Consider the following 18,301-nt stretch of genomic DNA (forward strand, 5'->3'; position numbering starts at 1 on the left):
TTACCACTAGAGCTACCTGGGAAGCCCAAAAATGTATTTATGTGAGTGTGTGTGTGTTGGTCGCTCAGTCGTAACCAAGCCTCTAATACAGAATCTTACAATTATGTATAACCTATTTTACTTTTATAAAAACACTACAGTGAGTATTGTAGAAGGAAATGGCAACCCACTCCAGTATTCTTGCCTAGAGAATTCCATGGACAGAGGAGCCTGGCAGGCTATAGTCCTTGGGTTTACAGAGTTAGACATGACTGACTAAAGCTCATAGTGAATATTATGCTAGAATTTCTGCATCTGTGATTAATTCATCAAGAAAGATGCCAAGAAGTAGGATCACTGGGTCAAAGGAGATAATGTATTTATAGCTAGAAATACCATATAGCCCTGAAGAAAGATTTTAACCACTTAAGTTCCTCCACAAACATGATGGCTGCATCCATAGCAAGTGGGGTAGCTCAGATAGAAAGACCAGTGGTAATCTCTGACCCTATGAGCCCGCTCATTCCTTCATTCACACCTCTAGTCATATTCAGAACTCAGGGATTATATGGGAAAAAAAAGAGAATAGAGGTGGCAGTTGGAATGTAAAGTGTGAAAAGAAGGTATTTTGGGATGAAAGTTTTAGAGAGGTTTTTGATGGAGTGATAGAACTTGATATATGTTTGTATATGGCGTTCCCTGGAGGCTTAGACGGTAAAGAACCTGCCTGCAATGCAGAAGACCTGGGTTTGATCCTTGGGTTGGAAAGATCCCCTAGAGAAGGGAATGGCTACCCACTCCAGTATTCTTGCCTAGAGAATTCCATGGACAGAAGAGTCTGATGGGCTACAATCCATAGGGTCGCAAAGAATCAGACATGACTGAGTGACTAACACTTTCACTTTTCATATAGTATATAAATCTTGAAAATGGTAATTTTCTCTCAGGAGAAAAAAAGGTCTTTTGTCAGCCATGCAGACATCTTGTTAATTGTTGAAATAAAATTATTGCCTGAAGAAAAACAGAATAAAGGAATAATCTTATTTTGATGTTCTACTTTAGGCTTTTCCAGAAAGCCCAAGAAAATAAGGAATTGATGCAGAATGAAATCCAAGAAAGATATTCCTTTACAAAAGAAATAACTACTTTGAAGAATTTATTTCAACAGACCACAACCTCTTTCCAAAATATGGAATTACAAGACTGTCCAGAAAAGGCAGAACAGCTTGAGGTAAGTGAAAAATGGACTAGTGAATGTGGCTGATACAGGTCTGAAATCTTGAATCCAAAGTTATTAGAGTAAAGGTAATACCATGGCTAGTGTAGAGGGAACCTAGAAAAGGAAAATACGTGCATTGGCTCTGTGGCATGGTGTGGGCAGATCCACAGGAGATCCACATGGTTGTAGTACAGACAGCAGAGTTGGGACCAGGTTGGGAACAGGGCAGTGTGGACCAAGCAGCCCCTTTTCAACTACATTTCAAGTGTGTATGATGAACAGGGTCTGTGACTACTCTTGTATAGTATGTTAAACTGCTCACTTTAGTAGGATGTAATACCTTATCTGTGATGAGGTGGAACTGTTTTTACTCAAAACATTCTGTCACTAAATGTGTGGAGCTTTCCCCCCTGCCCCCAACACTAACCTGTTCTCCAACCCTCTAGACACCAGCTGGGATACCAATTCCATTCTGACACTAACTGCATGGAGTTAGTACTGACCACCCGCTTTGGGGCTCAGTCCCACAAGACTCCCCCACTTCACATGCCACTGGTAATTCTGAATGACAGGCTATAAAGCCAGGGCTTCCATGAATCCTTCCTCAGGTTTGTTAATTTGCTAGAATGGCTCAGAGAGCTCAGGGAGGCACTTCATTTGCTATTCCTGGTTTATTGTAAAGGATACAACTCAGAAACAGACAACCAGAAATGGGGCAAGGGGCAGGACACCTCCTTGCCCTCTCTGGGCGCACTACTCTCCCAGCACCTTGATGTTTCCATCAATCCAGAGTGAGTGACCCCAAACCATGTTTAAGGTGACTGCAGCCACGAAATTAAAAGACGCTTGCTCCTTGGAAGAAAAGTAGGAGAAATCTAGACAGCATATTAAAAAGCAGAGACATTACTTTGCCGACAAAGGTCCGTAGAGTTAAAGCTATGGTTTTTCCAGTAGTCATGTATGGATGTGAGAGTTGGACGGTGAAGAAAGCTGAGCGCCGAAGAATTGATGCTTTTGAACTGTGGTGTTGGAGAAGACTCTTGAGACTCCCTTGGACTGCAAGGAGATCCAACCAGTTAATCCTAGAGGAAATAAATCCGGAATTTTCATTAGAAGGACATGCTGAAGCTGAAACTCCAATACTTTGGCCACCTGATGCGAAGAACCGACTCATTAGAAAAGACCCTGATGCTGGAGAAGATTGAAGGCAGGAGAAGAAGGGAACGACAGAGGATAAAATGGTTGGATGGCATCACCAACTTGATAGACATAAGTTTCCGCAAGCTCCTGGAGATGGTAAAGGCCAGGGAAGCCTGGTGTGCTGCAGTCCATGGGGTTGCAAAGAATCGGACACAACTGAGTGACTGAACGACAACAAATGGAGGCTCCATTATATAGGCATGGTTGATGAAATCACTGACAGTTGGTGATTAACACAATCTACAGCCCTTCTCCCCTCTAGAGGTGTGGAAGTTCCAACCCTCTAATCACATGGCTGGTTCCCGTGGCAACCAACCCCCTTCCTGAAGCTGTCATCCCCTACCCACCCCCACCCTTCACCCACCCACCACCAAGAGTCTTCTGATTACCATAAACTCCCTTAGGGTTGGAAAAGGCTTGTTATAAGTAACAAAAGACACTCCCCCAATGCAGGAAATTCCAAAGGTTTTAGAAGCTGTGCCAGGAACTAGGGATGAAGACTAAATATATTTAGGAGAAATTGGGAGATTGGGATTGATACTCTATATAAAATAGATAACTAATGAGAATATACTGTATAGCACAGGGAACTCTGCTTAATGCACTGCCATGACCGGAATAGGAAGGAAGTCCAACAGGGACGGGATATATGTATATGTATGGCTGATTTATTTTGCTATATAATAGGAACCTACACAACATTGTAAAACAACTACACTCCAATAAAAATTAATTTTTAAAAACTCTAAATATATTTATTATATCACACTATCTATATATAAGTACTTCCCAGGTGGTGCAGTGGTAAAGAATCCACCTGCCAATGGAGGAGGCTAGATTCTCTCTCTGGGTCATGAAGGTTCCCTGGAGAAAGAAATGGCAACCCACTCCAGGATTCTCGCCTGGAGAATCCCATGGGCCGAGGAGCTTGATGGGCTGCAGTCCATGGGGTTGTGAAAGAGTCGGACTAAATATTAGTCTATACATAGGCTAAGGGTTATTTTCAGAACCATCTCTTTTCATTCCATTCAGTGGTAACAGGCAAAAGTGGTGAAGGTTTGCTCAAAAGTTGCAGAGCTTTTCGTTTTCAATGAAAAAGGAAGCTTACTCGGTGTCACAGAAGGATTCTTCATGGGGAAGCCATCTTGGGGTAGCTCTGCAGGAAGACCTGTACTCCCGGAGAGGTCTAGATAAACCAGGAGCACATTGTATCGAAACCCCACATTTGTCAGAATGGTGGTGTTCTCTAACTTTTCCTCTCTAGATTTGTTCTCTGCTGAGGGTTAAGAAAAGGAAAGCGGTGACACATCATGGAGTCATTCAGAATTGTAATCATTCTTCAGTGTGGTGGCTCAATCCATTGACACAAATAATGCTACGGAACAGCTACTGTAAAAACGAAAGAAACCCCCAAAAGCCACAGGAAAGTCAAGAAGTATTTTTCCACTTTATCTTTGGGAAACTTTCCCAAACAAATGAGTTTCTCCTTTATAATTAGTGCAGGAGAACGCAGATCAGATTCTGTTTCTAGGCCAAGACCAATAGACTATTTGTTCAGGTTTCTTTTATCTCCTAAAAACTCACATTCTTTACAGGGAACTGGAACCCTCCCTTTTGAAAGAGGTTGAGCTCCACTGGGCTGTCTAATTACATGAAAGCAGACACTTCTGCTTCAAACACAGGGCTTTTAGTGGCCTTGATCATTGTGATGTTAATGTAGGAAGAAGCAGAAATGGCAACAAGTTAATAAAAAAAAAATCTTTGAAACTTTTTGCTACTAGTAGCTTTTTAGATCAAGACTGCTACCGAGATATACTTAAATCCTAGAGGTACTTTAGACGCAGGAGATGTTGTAATGTCTTTTCAGGACAATGGTTTGACACTATGAAGAGATATCAAGTTTAATTCTTTACAATTTAGAAAGCATCATCTAACCCAACTGAAGATCTCTCAGGCTTAATCAGCTTGTATCAATAGTGAGGTTTTGTCATGCAAAGTTTGCTCATTTAAATCATAAGGATGTGCTGGAGAGCGGCTTTCATTTTTAAAGTTAAACTTTTTCTCTGTCCTGGGAGCATTTGAAACTCTCTTGATTTTTTTAGGAGCTTCAGAGCATTCTTAAGAAAGGGAAGCTAACTTTTGAGAATATTATGGAAAAACTGCGAATCAAGTATTCTGAAATGTACACCATAGTCCCTGCAGAGATTGAATCCCAGGTGGAAGAATGCAGAAAAGCTTTAGAAGACATAGATGAGAAGGTAATAATAATGTTTGTATTTGTGTTATTATTTATGGAGGGGAAAATGAATATAAAGAAGAAAATATCATTTAATATCACATTTTCATTTGTCCTGATTCCAACTATGTCGATTTTTATAGAGTTTAGTTGAGTGATAATTTTTTGTGTATTCAATACTGCTCTAACTAAGTGACACAGGTAACAGAATTAGTCTATTTATTTTTAGTTGTCAAGATGCTTAGTTTTTCTTCTCTTGCATTTAGAAATAGAGTTATATATTGTCTTTTACTTGGCTTTCCTTTTTCTGGAAAGTCACTGTAAAATTTTGGACATGAATAATACTTTGCCTTTAACATTTTGAAATTGCAACCAAGAGCAATAAGAATACACATTTCATAACTCACTAGGAATAGCACTTAACACACAGTGTCTTTCTGATGATGATGGTAACATAATTCTCACACAGCATTCCCAGATGAATCTTTTATACCTGAAAGTCCAGGTTGAAAGAAAGAATAGGAAATGTTTCCTAGTACTTGGAGACATAGGAGATTAACAAGACAATTTTATTGTGTTATTTAAAGGCTGCCCCAATCCAACAGAGCAGCGTTCAGTTTGGTCCAGAAGAATACAGAAAGATTTTTGTATTGCCTTTTGAAGCCTAAAATACCTATAATTCAATAAATAAGGTAGATATTAATTGCACACACGAAAAAACAGATTTCAAACTTATGACAGATTTCTTTGGAAAATCTAACCCATATAGAAAACATATAAACTCCTAATAAATATTATAGCAAATCTTGTTTATCTGACACAGGAGAAAATCTATTGTGAGAAACTTCCACAAGAATCATGTATTGTTAGAAAATATTAAATGTTTTTGAGAGAAACTAAATTGGTTTTCCTGACTACTTCTTGTGAAAATCCTTAACAAAGTGAGTTAATCATCAAAATTTACCTTTTAAATTTAGGGTTGAAAGTTTCATCTGTAATTTTTATGTCTGTAAACTGATTTTTATTGCATGGTATGTTTATAGGACCCATGCAGTAGACACAGTACCACTCTATGTGATTCAGATGGCTCCATACTTCACCTAATTCATGATCTCCTAGTATATGAAAATGATAAGCATTTCTGCCTGGAGAATAACTACTTAAAATATCAGAAAGCTTCATTTTGTGGTAATTTGTTATATAGCAATAAAAAGCTAATACAGGATTAATTTTTTTCTACAAATCTTGACTGTGGTATGGTCTGTGGGATAAAATCATTATGTAAACTATCACTTCTTATATATACTGTAGCAACCTTATGTTGAGCAAAGCACATAAGGCCTTGGTGTCAGGCTTCTTGTGATGAGTCCACCTACTACCTTGATGTGTGACTTCAAGCAAGTCGTTTAGCCTGAGTTTCAGTTTCTGTATCTGTATAGTATCCGCATTGGAAGGTTCAGCCTCAATGGTTGTACAAATACAGTGGTTTTAAAAAGTGAATTAAAAGGATTATACAAAAGTATTAAGTATTATCCAGTTCAATTCCTGGGTCGGGAAGGTCCACTGGAGAAGAGATAGACTACCCACTCTAGTATTCTTGCCTGGAGAATCCCTATGGACCGAGGGAGCCTGACAGGCTACAGTCCATGGGGTCACAAAGAGTTTGACATGATGGAGCAACTTTCACTTCACTGTTTGGTTATTCAGTGGCTGCTTGGAGAAAATTTTATCAACATAGTTTAAGGGGAAAAAACAAACAAACAAACCAAGAACTCAAACTATCAGGCATTTGAAAAATGATACATTCAACATTTATTATCTTTCTGAGCACAAGTTATTTTCTTAAGTAAACCATTCCAATAAAAAAAAATTATACTGTTCAGCAGCTAGATTTCTAATTGCTAGGAAAACATATACTAGAAACATTCACATAGAAAAACTAAGCTTTTTTGCTGCAAGAAACAGCTAACTTTAGGTTTTTTCACCCAAATGAATATTAAGGTGAGGATTACATTTTTTACATCAGATTAAGAATGTTTGCTTTTATTGAAAACAGATGAGTGCAGAGGATTCTTTCATAAAACGGAGAGACTGTATGATGAATAATTTTTCTCCTAGGAATTCTTTCCTATCATTTGCTCCCTTGGAGTACATTTCTAACAGTCCTCTCAGTAGTTTTGCCCAGTACAGCACACAACTGTCATACATACCTTGGATTACATTGAGCAAAATGTTGTTGGTCAGTTTTCTTTTTTTCAGGTTGGCTTTAAAAGTTCAGATCAGCCCAGCTGCCATTTCCTAGTCCACTAATCTACCCTCTCATTATGGCAGTAGTCAGTATGGTTGGGAATTTTTCCCAGACCTTAAGAAGTGCGTGCAAGTAAAATTGCAAACTTGTGTGACTGCCCCTTTTAGTATTTGAACCTCTGATCAGAGTGTGGAAAACATCTCCATTGTGTCTTTCTCACTTGTAACAGATCAGCAACGAAGTCCTGAAAAGCTCACCGTCATATACAATGAGTAGAAAAATAGACGAAATTACTAATGGGCTTCGTAATGTCGAAAAGATGCTACAGCAGAAAAGCAAAAATATTGAGAAAGCTCAAGAAATTCAAAAGGTAACTTCCTCCCTTAACTTCCTTCAGCATTTGGTATATTCCCTGTTCATTAGTCATCACAGGGATCCTAACCCAGATTTAAGGAGCCTCCTCACTGACAGCGTCACCGGCAAAGCTTTGATGGAGAAGGTTGCATTTAAGAATTGTGATGTTTCTTCCATGGTGGAAATAGACCCAAACTGCTGAGAGCTTGTGATTGTGAACCAGCCTTTTCACAAGGGAAGAAAAGCAAGGATCCCATCTTGGGAAAACTGACACATAAAAATATTTCAGTAGGATATGAATGGTATTAACATCTTGTCTTAGACTGCCAAAGGAAAACAGAAGAAAATAAAAATTTCAAATTTATTTCCCATGCGAAATGTCTTAGGTTTTAGAATGGTACATAAACATCATATTCTGCCTCTTAACTTCTAAGTAAACTCCCGAGTGTGGAAAACATTCTATTTTACATTTTAAGGAAATATTCTACTATGAATGGAAACATTTAAAAATAGGACTGAGAGAGACTTCCAGTTGTCCAGTGGCTAAGACCTTGAGCCCCCAATGCAGGGGCCTGGGTTCGATCCCTGATCAGGGGACTAGATCCCACATGCTACAACTAAAAGTTCACATGTTGCAACTAAGCAACTAAAGATCCTGCATGCCACAACTAACACCCAGCACAGCCAAATAAATATGAAAAATAGTTAAGAGAATCCATCTTAAAAGTCCTTATCACAGGGGAAAAAAATTTTGTAACTATGTATAGTGATGGATTTTTTTTTGTTTGTTTGGTTCCAAAACTCAGGATTATGGATTTTAATTAGACTTATTGAGGCAATCATTTTGCAGTAGATAGAAATAGTGAACCACTGTGTTGTACACCTAAAATGAATAAAATGTTATCAATTCTACCTCAATTTTTAAAAAAATTATCCTCCGAGAAGCCTCACTTCTTATCACTCCCCTTCTGTCTATTCCCTCCCTGTGGTTAAATCTCTCCTTTAACTTGATTGTGTTTCTTTTGGTAAAAAGAAGCAAATAATTATAAATATTGAAAGAAATAATTGTACCTATTGTATGTGTTCTTCTTTCTTATAAGAAGACATTAGAGTGTGTATATTCTTTTAAAATAAGGTGAACAAGATTTGCTCACAATCATACCTGCCTTTGCTTTGTAGCTCCCTCTAAACCAAATAAATGTGATGTCAAAGTATAAAAAATTAAATTAAAAATAAAAATAGGTCAGAATATGGCTCACCATTGGACAAAATCCTGGGCTCTCAATAAGCAACTTAACCAGATTTTTCCATTTCTAGAAATTATGTTCTTACACAGATATTAAGTGATAATTGAATGTTGCCTTTGAAATTTCCTCACCCCAGACAAGTCCACATTTGAATCCAGTCTATTGGTTTCTTGAACCAAAAGCAGTTGCTACTAATACATGTGGCTAGACTTTCCTGCCTCTGCATTACTCTGAATCAGAGCAGGTATTTTCTTTTTATCCTTTTTTTTTTTTTTAAACATTTATAAGAATTGTCTTCTAGATTAAGTACATATATATCCTGGTCTAAGACAGGTATTTACCCAAGCCCTTTTAAATATAATGTTACCTCATCACTCTGGAAAGATTAGGTTAGGGTTATGTTGACCTTGTTTGATGTCATTCATCTCTGAAAATGCCCAGGACTTTGTGCCCCCTTACAGCTAATTTGTACTGAAATGAATACAGTTAGAGTTAAGAGATGGAGAAGGCAATGGCAACCCACTCTAGTACTCTTGCCTGGAAAATCCCATGGACGGAGAAGCCTGGTAAGCTGCAGTCCATGGGGTCACGAAGAGTTGGACACGACTGAGCGACTTCACTTTCACTTTTCACTTTCATTCACTGGAGAAGGAAATGGCAACCCACTCCAGTACTCTTGCCTGGAGAATCCCAGGGACGGCAGGGCCTGGTGGGCTGCTGTCTATGGGGTCGCACAGAGTCGAACACGACTGAAGTGACTTGGCAGCAGCAGCAGAGTTAAGAGACCTCAGAAAAAGTGTTTTCCAGTTCAGGTCACATGCTGTTGCTGGGCATAAGTGAAAAACTTTGACTGCAGTGTTGTTTCTGTCATGATGTTTGGGTAGCATTTACAAATACAGACACTGTGTGAAAACTTAAAAATTAACATATTCTTCATCCAAACTGACTTATGCTTTTCTTCTCCAGAAAATGTGGGATGAGCTTGATCTCTGGCATTCCAAGCTAAATGAGCTGGATTCTGAAGTTCAGGACATTGTTGAACAGGACCCAGGACAAGCTCAAGAATGGATGGATAAATTGATGATTCCTTTCCAGCAGTATCAGCAAGTATCACAGAGGGCAGAATCTAGAACCTCACAGCTAAACAAGGTATGGCTGTAACAACACATGATAGCTACACAGAGCCAGTGGTAGTAGTGAGATGGGTTTAAAACAGAAATATGTATTCAGAGGCAGCTGGTTTCCCTTGAATTGCCAGTTTTAGTACCTGAGGCTAGAGCCAGACCATAGGTTCAAGTGGTCAACGAGGGGACAGATTTCACAGCTGACAAAACTGGTATCTCTGTCCTACAACTAAATTCTACCAACAATGAGAATGAACTTGGAAGAGAAACCTAAGCTCAAGATGCGACCTTGATTGCAGCCTTGTGGCATCCTGAGCTTAGGACCCACCTAAGCCACGCCTGGACTCCTGAGCCATGAAAGCTATGAGATAATAAGCAAGAATCCAAAATTCACACCACATAGGACTTCCCAGACCGTCCAGTGGTTAAGACTTTGCCTTCCAATGCAAGGGGTGTGGGTTCGATCCCTGCTCAGGGAGCAAAGATCCCACATACCTTGTGACCAAAAACCAAAATATAAAACAGAAGCAATGTTATAACAAATTCAATAAGGACTTTAAAAATGGTCCACATCAAGAAAAAAAAAAAGCTTTAAAAATAAGCCAGAGCACACAAAGATTCCGTGTGAGAATTGGACTTCTCAAGAGGTAAGAGAGGCAGGCAATCTCAAGTGTCCCTGGAGAGAACCAGAAAGAGAACATCATTCGGGAACAAGACACCCCCGCCCTCCCTCCAAGTAAGGGTCATGGTGGATGAGTTGTGCATGTGATCTAGCAAGAGTAAGGCAGGAACCTACTCTCAGAAGGACTGGGATGCTGCAGGACAAGGCCCTGTACAGGAAAACAAAGTAGAAACCCAGTTTTCAGAAGGGAGCATAAAATGGGAACCAGACCAGTTGCAAAGCTAACTTGGAACCCTTGCTGAGGCCTGTAGTGTTGGGGTAGAACTTCTTCAATCCTTCCCACTTGTGGCCAGGATTCAGTTTATAGATTGAAGGATTGAAAGCTGGAGAGGGTGGGCAAGTGGCCCAGCTGTGGGGCGTGGAGCCCTGTGAGGCCTGACACCACTGACTCACAGCAACCAATTCTTTATTCAAGAATCATTTGACTCAAGGAGAAGGCATCAGACTGAGTTTGGTTCTGCCTCTCTTTCACAGGCCACAATTAAGATGGAAGAATATCATGATCTTTTGAAGAGTACTGAGGCTTGGATAGAAAATACCAGTCGTTTGCTGGCTGATCCTGCAGACTATGACTCTTCAAAGACACTGAGTCACCATGCTAGCATCCTTCAGGTGAGTGTTCTTTCATTGTTTCCTGGGTGCCATAGAATCTGTAATAATGATTAGTGACTTAGCTGACTATCATGGTGCTTCCCTCCCCACTTCTTTCCTGAAAAAGACAACCTTATCCTGAAGCATGCCAAATGGCAGAAGGAAGTTTGGGAGAGCAGCAGGCTCTAGATAGGGATTTTGGAGACCAGGATCTAGTTCTTTCAGTCCTCATAAGTATGTCATGATTTTTTGAATAATTCGCTGTGTCCTTCATGGGCCATGGTTTTCCCCATTTATGAAGTACGAATGTGGCACTGAATGGTGGTGATGGTTTTGATCATAGAATTCCAAGATGTTCCCTGGTGTACATGACCTGTATAATCCCCCTGTCTTGAGTGTGGGCACTAGTATGAGTATATGATGGGAGAGTCACTCTGTTGATTAAATTACAGCATATAGATAAGTATATGGGATAGTCACTCCCATGAACACATGACTGATCATGGATAAATGATTTTAAAACTCCCTGGTACTGGTAACAGACTAGAGTAAGATTCTCCTGCTAGATTGAATAAGTAAGCTGTCATACTATGAGAGGTCTTCCCAGGTGGCGCTAGTGGTAAAGAACCCACTTGCCCATGCAGGAGACTTAAGAGACAAGTGTTTAATCCCTGGATCGGGAAGATCCACTGGAGGAGGAAATGGCAACCTCCCCCAGTGTTCTTGCCTGAAAAATCTCATGGACAGAGGAGACTTGTGGGCTACAGTCCATGGGGTCGCAAAGAGTTGGGCACGGCTGAGCACACATGCATAGCATAGCATTCTGTGAAAGGACCCTAAGTCCAAGACCTTTGGGTAGCCTCCAAAAGTCAACAGCCCACAAGAACACTAGAATCTCAGTCCTACAGCTAAATTCTACCAATAACCAGAATGAACTTGGCAGAGAAACTCACACTCTGATGAAACCTTGATTGTAGCCTTGTGGCATCCTGAGCTGAGGTCCTACCTAAGCCTGGACTCATAAGCCATGGAAACTATGAGATAATCATTTTGTTTTATTTTAAGCTGCTAAGTTTGTGATAATTAGTTACATAGCATTAGAAAACCAATCTGTCGTTCCTTCCAGTACTAGCACGCCATGATTCCAAATTTCCTGTCTCCTTCCTGGTGCTCCACAGATGCCCTATGTTTCCATGCTAACCTACAAAGACAAAACAAATGAAAGTCTTTTCCTGCTCGGGGCCCTGACTGCCAGAAATCCTCTGGATGCCAAGTGTTGGCTTAAACTTTGTTGTGAAGGGATATTTCTCTTCTCTCATATTATTTAGCTATGAGAAAGAATCTCTTAGGAAAAGGTTTATCCTATAACAGTTTTTAGAGTAATCAGACCTCAAAGCTGATGTAGCTTCTTTTTTATATCTTTTAAGTAGCACAGTGTGTCCCTGAGTACTGCTGACTTCATAACTCCGGGTGTTTGAGATTTGTTGGCACATTTTTCCCTGTGGCAACAGTTGTAAAGATATTGCATTTTCACCTACTTGTTTCTTGCCTGTAATTGCTGCCCCTACCTCTTGGGTTGATGTTCCACATATCCAAAGCATGCCATCTTTTTATTTTATTTCAAATCATTTATTTATTTATTTATTTTTGGCTGCACGGTGAGTGGCATGTGGCATCTTAGTTCCCCAAACAAGGAATGAACCCATGACCTCTACCCTAGAAGCTCAGAGTCTTAACCAATGGACCACCAGGGAAGTCCTTCATCTTTTTGTTCTAAATCACCTGTAATTTTACCCTTTTCAAGAATTTTGCAAAGACAGAAGAGAGGAATGAGGCTTGCTTTTTCTCAAATGCTTCCTAGGAGTTTTGTTTTTATTTTAAAACTGTACAAGAATGAACTCACACAAAAACAGCTGAACTATTGCTGCCTTCTTCTGACACACTGTGAAAGTGTCTCTCAAAATGTTCAGGACACCTTTCTTTGCTGGCCTTTGTTTAGGAGCTGGAATTGAGTAGAATTTAGATTATTTGGTGGAGAAGTAGGGACAAGGGGACATGCAGGCTGATACCCACAGAATGTGACCTAGTAAATCCCCAGATGGGAGATAAGTCACAAATAACTAGTTACATGTGAATACCTCACTTTGTTCCTGTTTTGAAAATAGTTGTCCTACTTTAGAATGTTGTTGCTATGTAGTCACTAAGTCTTGTCCAACTCTTGCAACCCCATGGACTGTAGCCCACCAGGTTCCTCTGTCCATGGTATTTCCCAGGCAAGAATACTGGAGTGGGTTGCCATTTCCTTCTCCAGGGGGTCTTCACAACCCAGGGATTGAGCCCGGGTCTCCTGCAATAGCAAGTGGATTCTTTACCACTGAGCCACCAGGGAAGCCCTGTACTTCCCTTAGTAAGCTGCAGCAAAATTCAGATTTGGAAAGGGATTGGATGAGAGCCCTGAGCAGGAGAGGTGGATATTTCAAGTTTGGGGCTACATATTCCATATCTACTGCTGTATAACTCATTACTCCTGAAGTTAGCCACTTCAGGAAACATTTCATATCTCACAGTTTGTGTGGATCAGGAATTCAGGCATGGCTTTACCTGAGTGCTCTGGCTCAAGGTCTCTTAAGAGAATGCAGTCAAGGTGTCAGCCAAGGGTATGGTCTCATTTGAAGGCTCAGTTTGTGTGAAGGAAGAGAGAGGATGCTCTTCCAAGTGCATTCATGTGATTGTTGGCAGGCCTCAGAAGATCCGCTTCCATTCACAGACAGATGAGCCTCTCTGCAAGCCTGCCTCATGGCGTGGCAGCTGGCTTCCTTCACCATGAACAGTCTAAAAGATAGCAACAACTCCCAAGACAGAAATGGTCTCTTACAATCTAATCTTGGAAGTGACAGCTCATCATTTCCACCATATCTTATTAGAAGTGAATCAGTAAGCTCAGCCTACATTCAAGGGAACTGATTATAAGGACATGAGTGCTAGGAGGTAGGGATTGTGCATGCGCGCACGCGCACATGTGTGTGTGTGTGTGTGTGTGTGTGTTGCCCAGTTGTGTCCAACTCTTTGTGACCCCGTGGACTGTAGCCCGCCAGGCTCGTCTGTCCATGGGGATTCTCCAAACAAGAATACTGGAGGGGGTAGCCATTCCCTTCTCCAGGGGATCTTCCCAATCCAGGGATCGAACCCAAGTCTCCTGCATTACAGGCAGATTCTTTATCATCTGAACCACCGGGGAATCCCTATGAGCAAAGCTACTGAAAACATTGATGTACAAATCTTTGTGTGGACATATGTTTTCACAGATTGCTGGCTCTTACAGTATTTAGCTACATCAGAAACTGCCAAATTATTTTCCAAAATGGCTGTACCATTTTTCATTCCCACTAACAATGTGAGTTCTAATTAATTACCCTGTATTTTTGTCAGCACTTGATATTATCTTTTACATTTTACTCTAGAGACATATAGTGGTATCGCATTGTGATTTAAATGGCATTTCTTTAATGACTAATGATTAATTTATTTGAGCATTTATTCATATACTTACTTGTCATTTGTACACTTCCTTTGTGAAGTCTGTTCAATTTTTGTTTTTTGCCCCATTTTAAATTGGGTTGTCTGTCTTTTTATTATTGAATTGTAAGAGTGATTTATACAGTATTCTAAAATCCAGTCCTTTATTAGGAATGTAATTTACAAATATTTTTTCCCAGTTTGTGGCTTGTCTTTTCATTTTCTCAACATTATATTTCAGAGATCAAATGTTATTACTTTGATGGGGTCTAATTTATAACTATTTTTTCTTTTATGTATTATTCTTTTGTGTTGTATCTAAGAAATCTTCTAACCCAAGGTCACTACGATTTCCTCATATCTTTTCTTCTAGAAATTTTATAGATTTAACTCTTAGTATGTTATCAAGTGAGAATTAAGGTTCACTTTTTTCTCTGGGGGTAGCCAATTGCTCTAGCACCACATTTTGAAAGGACTCACCCTTGAATTACTTCAGTTCTTTGTTGAAAATCAATGACCTCTCATATATATGAGTCTGTTTCTGGACCGTATGATTCTATTGATCTGTGTGTCTATTCTTTTACTAGTATTATACAATTTTGAGTACTACAGCTTTTTAGTAAGTCTTGAAATCAGGGAGCGTAAATTCTTCAACTTAGTCCTTCTTTTTCAAATTTGTTTTGGCTAATCTGAGTCTTTTGCATTTCCATACAAGTTATATAAGTTTTAGAATCACCTTGTCAATATCTATGCAGAGGTCTGTTGGAATTTTGAGTGGGATTGAATTAAATCTAGATCAGTTTGGTGAGAATTTACATCTTAGCCATACTTACTGTTTCTATCTAAGAACATGATGTTTCTCTATTTATTCTGGTCTTCTTTAATTTTTCTTTAATGTAAATTGTTAAATTTATACCTATGTATTTTTTGATGCTATTGTAAATAGTATTATTGGAAAAAGCATTGGTTCTAGTTTTGTTTTCCTTAAAGTTTTCTTCTGCTGAGATTTTGAATGAAGTCAGTAACCTGATTAATTTTAGATTTATGACTAGATTTCTAGTTGCATGGTTTTTCTCATGTCTGTTATTTTTTATGAAATTAACTGAAAGCCACATTATCTATTGGGTTGAACATTTCCAACAGGTGGCTGAGATATTTTGATATCTTAAGTTTGAGAGTTAATGATTATAATTATTAAAAGGAAAAAACAAAAAATTATAAGGAAGAATGTCTGAGCGACTTTAAAAATGGATGTTTTCCACTTTTATTTAGTTTTATCAGCTAGAACTCTTTGGTATCAAGTTATTCAAGTAACCTCAAGCTATAGGGTTGTCTCACAGGAGTCTATGTGGTAAGGCCAAGGAGGAGACTGCCACCAGGACTGGGAAGCCACAGGACTACCTCTTCATTTCTCATCCCCACTTCATTTATATATTTCTCCAAAGCTCATGTTCCCAAAATTACAAATCAGCCAACTGAATGGCTTTCTTGGCCCTAATTCCAAATTTATGGAAGGATGGAGTTACAGGTCAGGTGTTTCTGATTCTGTTAATGATGGTGGAAGAGCATGGCTACATGCTATAAGACAGCTGCTGCAAGCCCTCCGAGATGGGTAAACAGTCTATAGTCACTACTGCCGCTGAGAAGAACGTTCAGTGTTTCACTGTTGTGTGGTCACTCAGTCGTGTCCGACTCTTTGTGACCCCATGACCTGTACCCTGCTAGGCTTCCCTGTCCTTCACTATCTCCCGGAGTTTGCTTAAGCACATGTCCATTGAGTCAGTGATGCCATCCAACTATCTCATCCTCTGTCACCCCGTTCTCCTCCCGCCCTCAATCCTTCCTAGCATCAAAGTCTTTTCCAATGTTTCATCATGAAAGTGGAAATGAACAGGAGCTTGAAATGTTGAGACAAATTCAGATTTTCTCTGATTTAATTTTTTTAATTAAGGTATACTTCACATAAAACATTTATTAGCTTCAGGTGTCCAATAGAATGATTCAATATTTGTATGTATTGCAAAATGATCACTCACATTAAGTCTAGTTGACATCCATCACCATACATAGTTATAGAATTTTCTCTATTTTAGATTTTGATTACCTTGTTCCAGTATCTTGATGTTTCTCTCTCATTTTTCATGTTTTCCATTACCTAGATGGCTTTGGAAGATTCAGAACAGAAGCACACTCTTTTACATTCAGTTTTCACGGATCTCGAAGACTTGTCAGTAATTTTTGAGACAGATGATTTAGCACAGTCCATACAAGAGTTAAGTCATCAAGTAGCAGCTTTACAACAAAGAATCATAGAAAGTCTTCCACAGATTCAGCGAATGGCTGATGTAAGTTGGCACTATAAAGATGTTACTTCTTATTTTAAGTTTATATTTCATTTGGTAAATTAGAGTTATGCTGCCAATCAATTCCTACAAAGACACATTGATCTGATACATATTTTGTTATTTGTTATTTTTTGAATGGTACTTTACTTTGTGCCCTGTAGTACAACTACAATAAAAAATCATATCCCCATTCTCAGTTCAGAAGTGGTCTTTTAAAAGGGAGGAACCTTGGTCAAATATGCTCAGTGTTTTCTCTTTGTCAGAGAGGAGATATTATTGATTTTAAAGTGGAGATTAAAAAAAAATAATAAAGTGGAGATTAGCAAAGAGGGAATTAAAACAGACAACTTCCCAAGACTTCCATGACCAATAGCAAATATTTATTGAGGGGATGCTGTATATGAGCCACTGGACTTTTAAATAATTTTATTTATTTTAGCTTGAAATGTGTGAGGCATTTATTTTAGGATGGAGTCACACAGCAAAGGCAGATGCAGTTAGTCTTAATAATTTACCTTTTACTTCTCAGTTACATTCCCTGCAATACACTTAAGTAACTTCAGAGAATCATACTTGTTAAATATTCTTATTCCAAAATTGTTAAATGTGTCTACAACTTTTCATAGAAATTACCATAAAATGCATTATATATTTTTATATACTTTCTTAAATGTAAGGTACAGAAAATAATTTCAGTATAATAGAACTTCTCATACTATAAATTACTATAATTATTGCTTCATTTGCTTGTAGAGTTATGTTTGTCCTGTACTGAATGGCTCTAAATTGCTATAATTTGAAACCCTTTGTTGATTTCTATGTAGTTTTTTCTATTTCCTTCATTATTAGGCATACCTTATTTTTGCTGAAGTTTATTTGCATTAAGCTCTAAAGATCTGAAGGCCCTCTTACAGTGTGAGTGGACTTTAAAATGTAGGTTTTATAGCACGTATTCTTAAATATGTGGGTTTGATAGCAAAAATTGCAGCATTTTTACTTTAATGTTTTGGCCATGTTCTAGAGGTTGACATTGATGGGAGAATAGCCACTGGACAGATGATCTAATGTTTATGTTAACCTGAGTAGGTTATAAGGTAATTTAATAATGCTGCACATGACAACAGTTTGTTAGGCAATTGACAGGAAAATCTGTCAGTTTTCTAGCTCCTTGTGTGTTTGTTTCCCAAGGGTGCCTGGATCATTCTTCTTAGAGTAGTAAGAATTCTTTTTCAACATTAGACCCACTCGTATTCAAGTGTTTAAGCACATTCCAAAGATAAATCTAAAGAGTTTGCACATAATTGACAATTTACTTAGAATTGGTTCAGATGCATTCTGCTTTTGTTCTCATAGCATAACTAATTAAATATTGGCCTGTTGAGGATCTTTAACCCAGCAACTATATGCAGCGTTTTGTAGTGTTATATGCCGTTACTAACAGAAAAGTGTTTTATTGAAAACAGTCTACATTATCTGTGAAGCACTTGGTTAGTTTTTAAGAGATACAAGTGGCAAACATGTTTTGGTTAAATGTGAAAATAAACGGCAATAAATTGTGTT

The 18,301-nt window shown here is 38.8% G+C and overlaps 1 protein-coding gene across 4 annotated transcripts in view; it reads left to right on the plus strand.

Moving 5' to 3' along the window:
• SYNE2 (spectrin repeat containing nuclear envelope protein 2) overlaps nucleotides 1-18,301 on the plus strand; it is a 315,802-nt gene that overhangs the window by 181,869 nt on the left and 115,632 nt on the right. For all 4 annotated transcript variants that reach the window (XM_081509857.1, XM_081509858.1, XM_081509859.1 and 1 more), the window contains exons 53-58: nucleotides 1,042-1,210; nucleotides 4,501-4,656; nucleotides 7,112-7,252; nucleotides 9,450-9,632; nucleotides 10,764-10,901; nucleotides 16,556-16,741. In XM_081509857.1, coding sequence (XP_081365983.1) covers nucleotides 1,042-1,210; nucleotides 4,501-4,656; nucleotides 7,112-7,252; nucleotides 9,450-9,632; nucleotides 10,764-10,901; nucleotides 16,556-16,741 — 973 coding nt within the window. The remainder of the gene's footprint in view (nucleotides 1-1,041; nucleotides 1,211-4,500; nucleotides 4,657-7,111; nucleotides 7,253-9,449; nucleotides 9,633-10,763; nucleotides 10,902-16,555; nucleotides 16,742-18,301) is intronic.

The sequence above is a fragment of the Giraffa tippelskirchi genome, chromosome 7 (assembly GCF_054371585.1).
Source record: "Giraffa tippelskirchi isolate mGirTip1 chromosome 7, T2T-mGirTip1v1.2.pri, whole genome shotgun sequence".
NCBI lineage: Eukaryota > Metazoa > Chordata > Mammalia > Artiodactyla > Giraffidae > Giraffa > Giraffa tippelskirchi.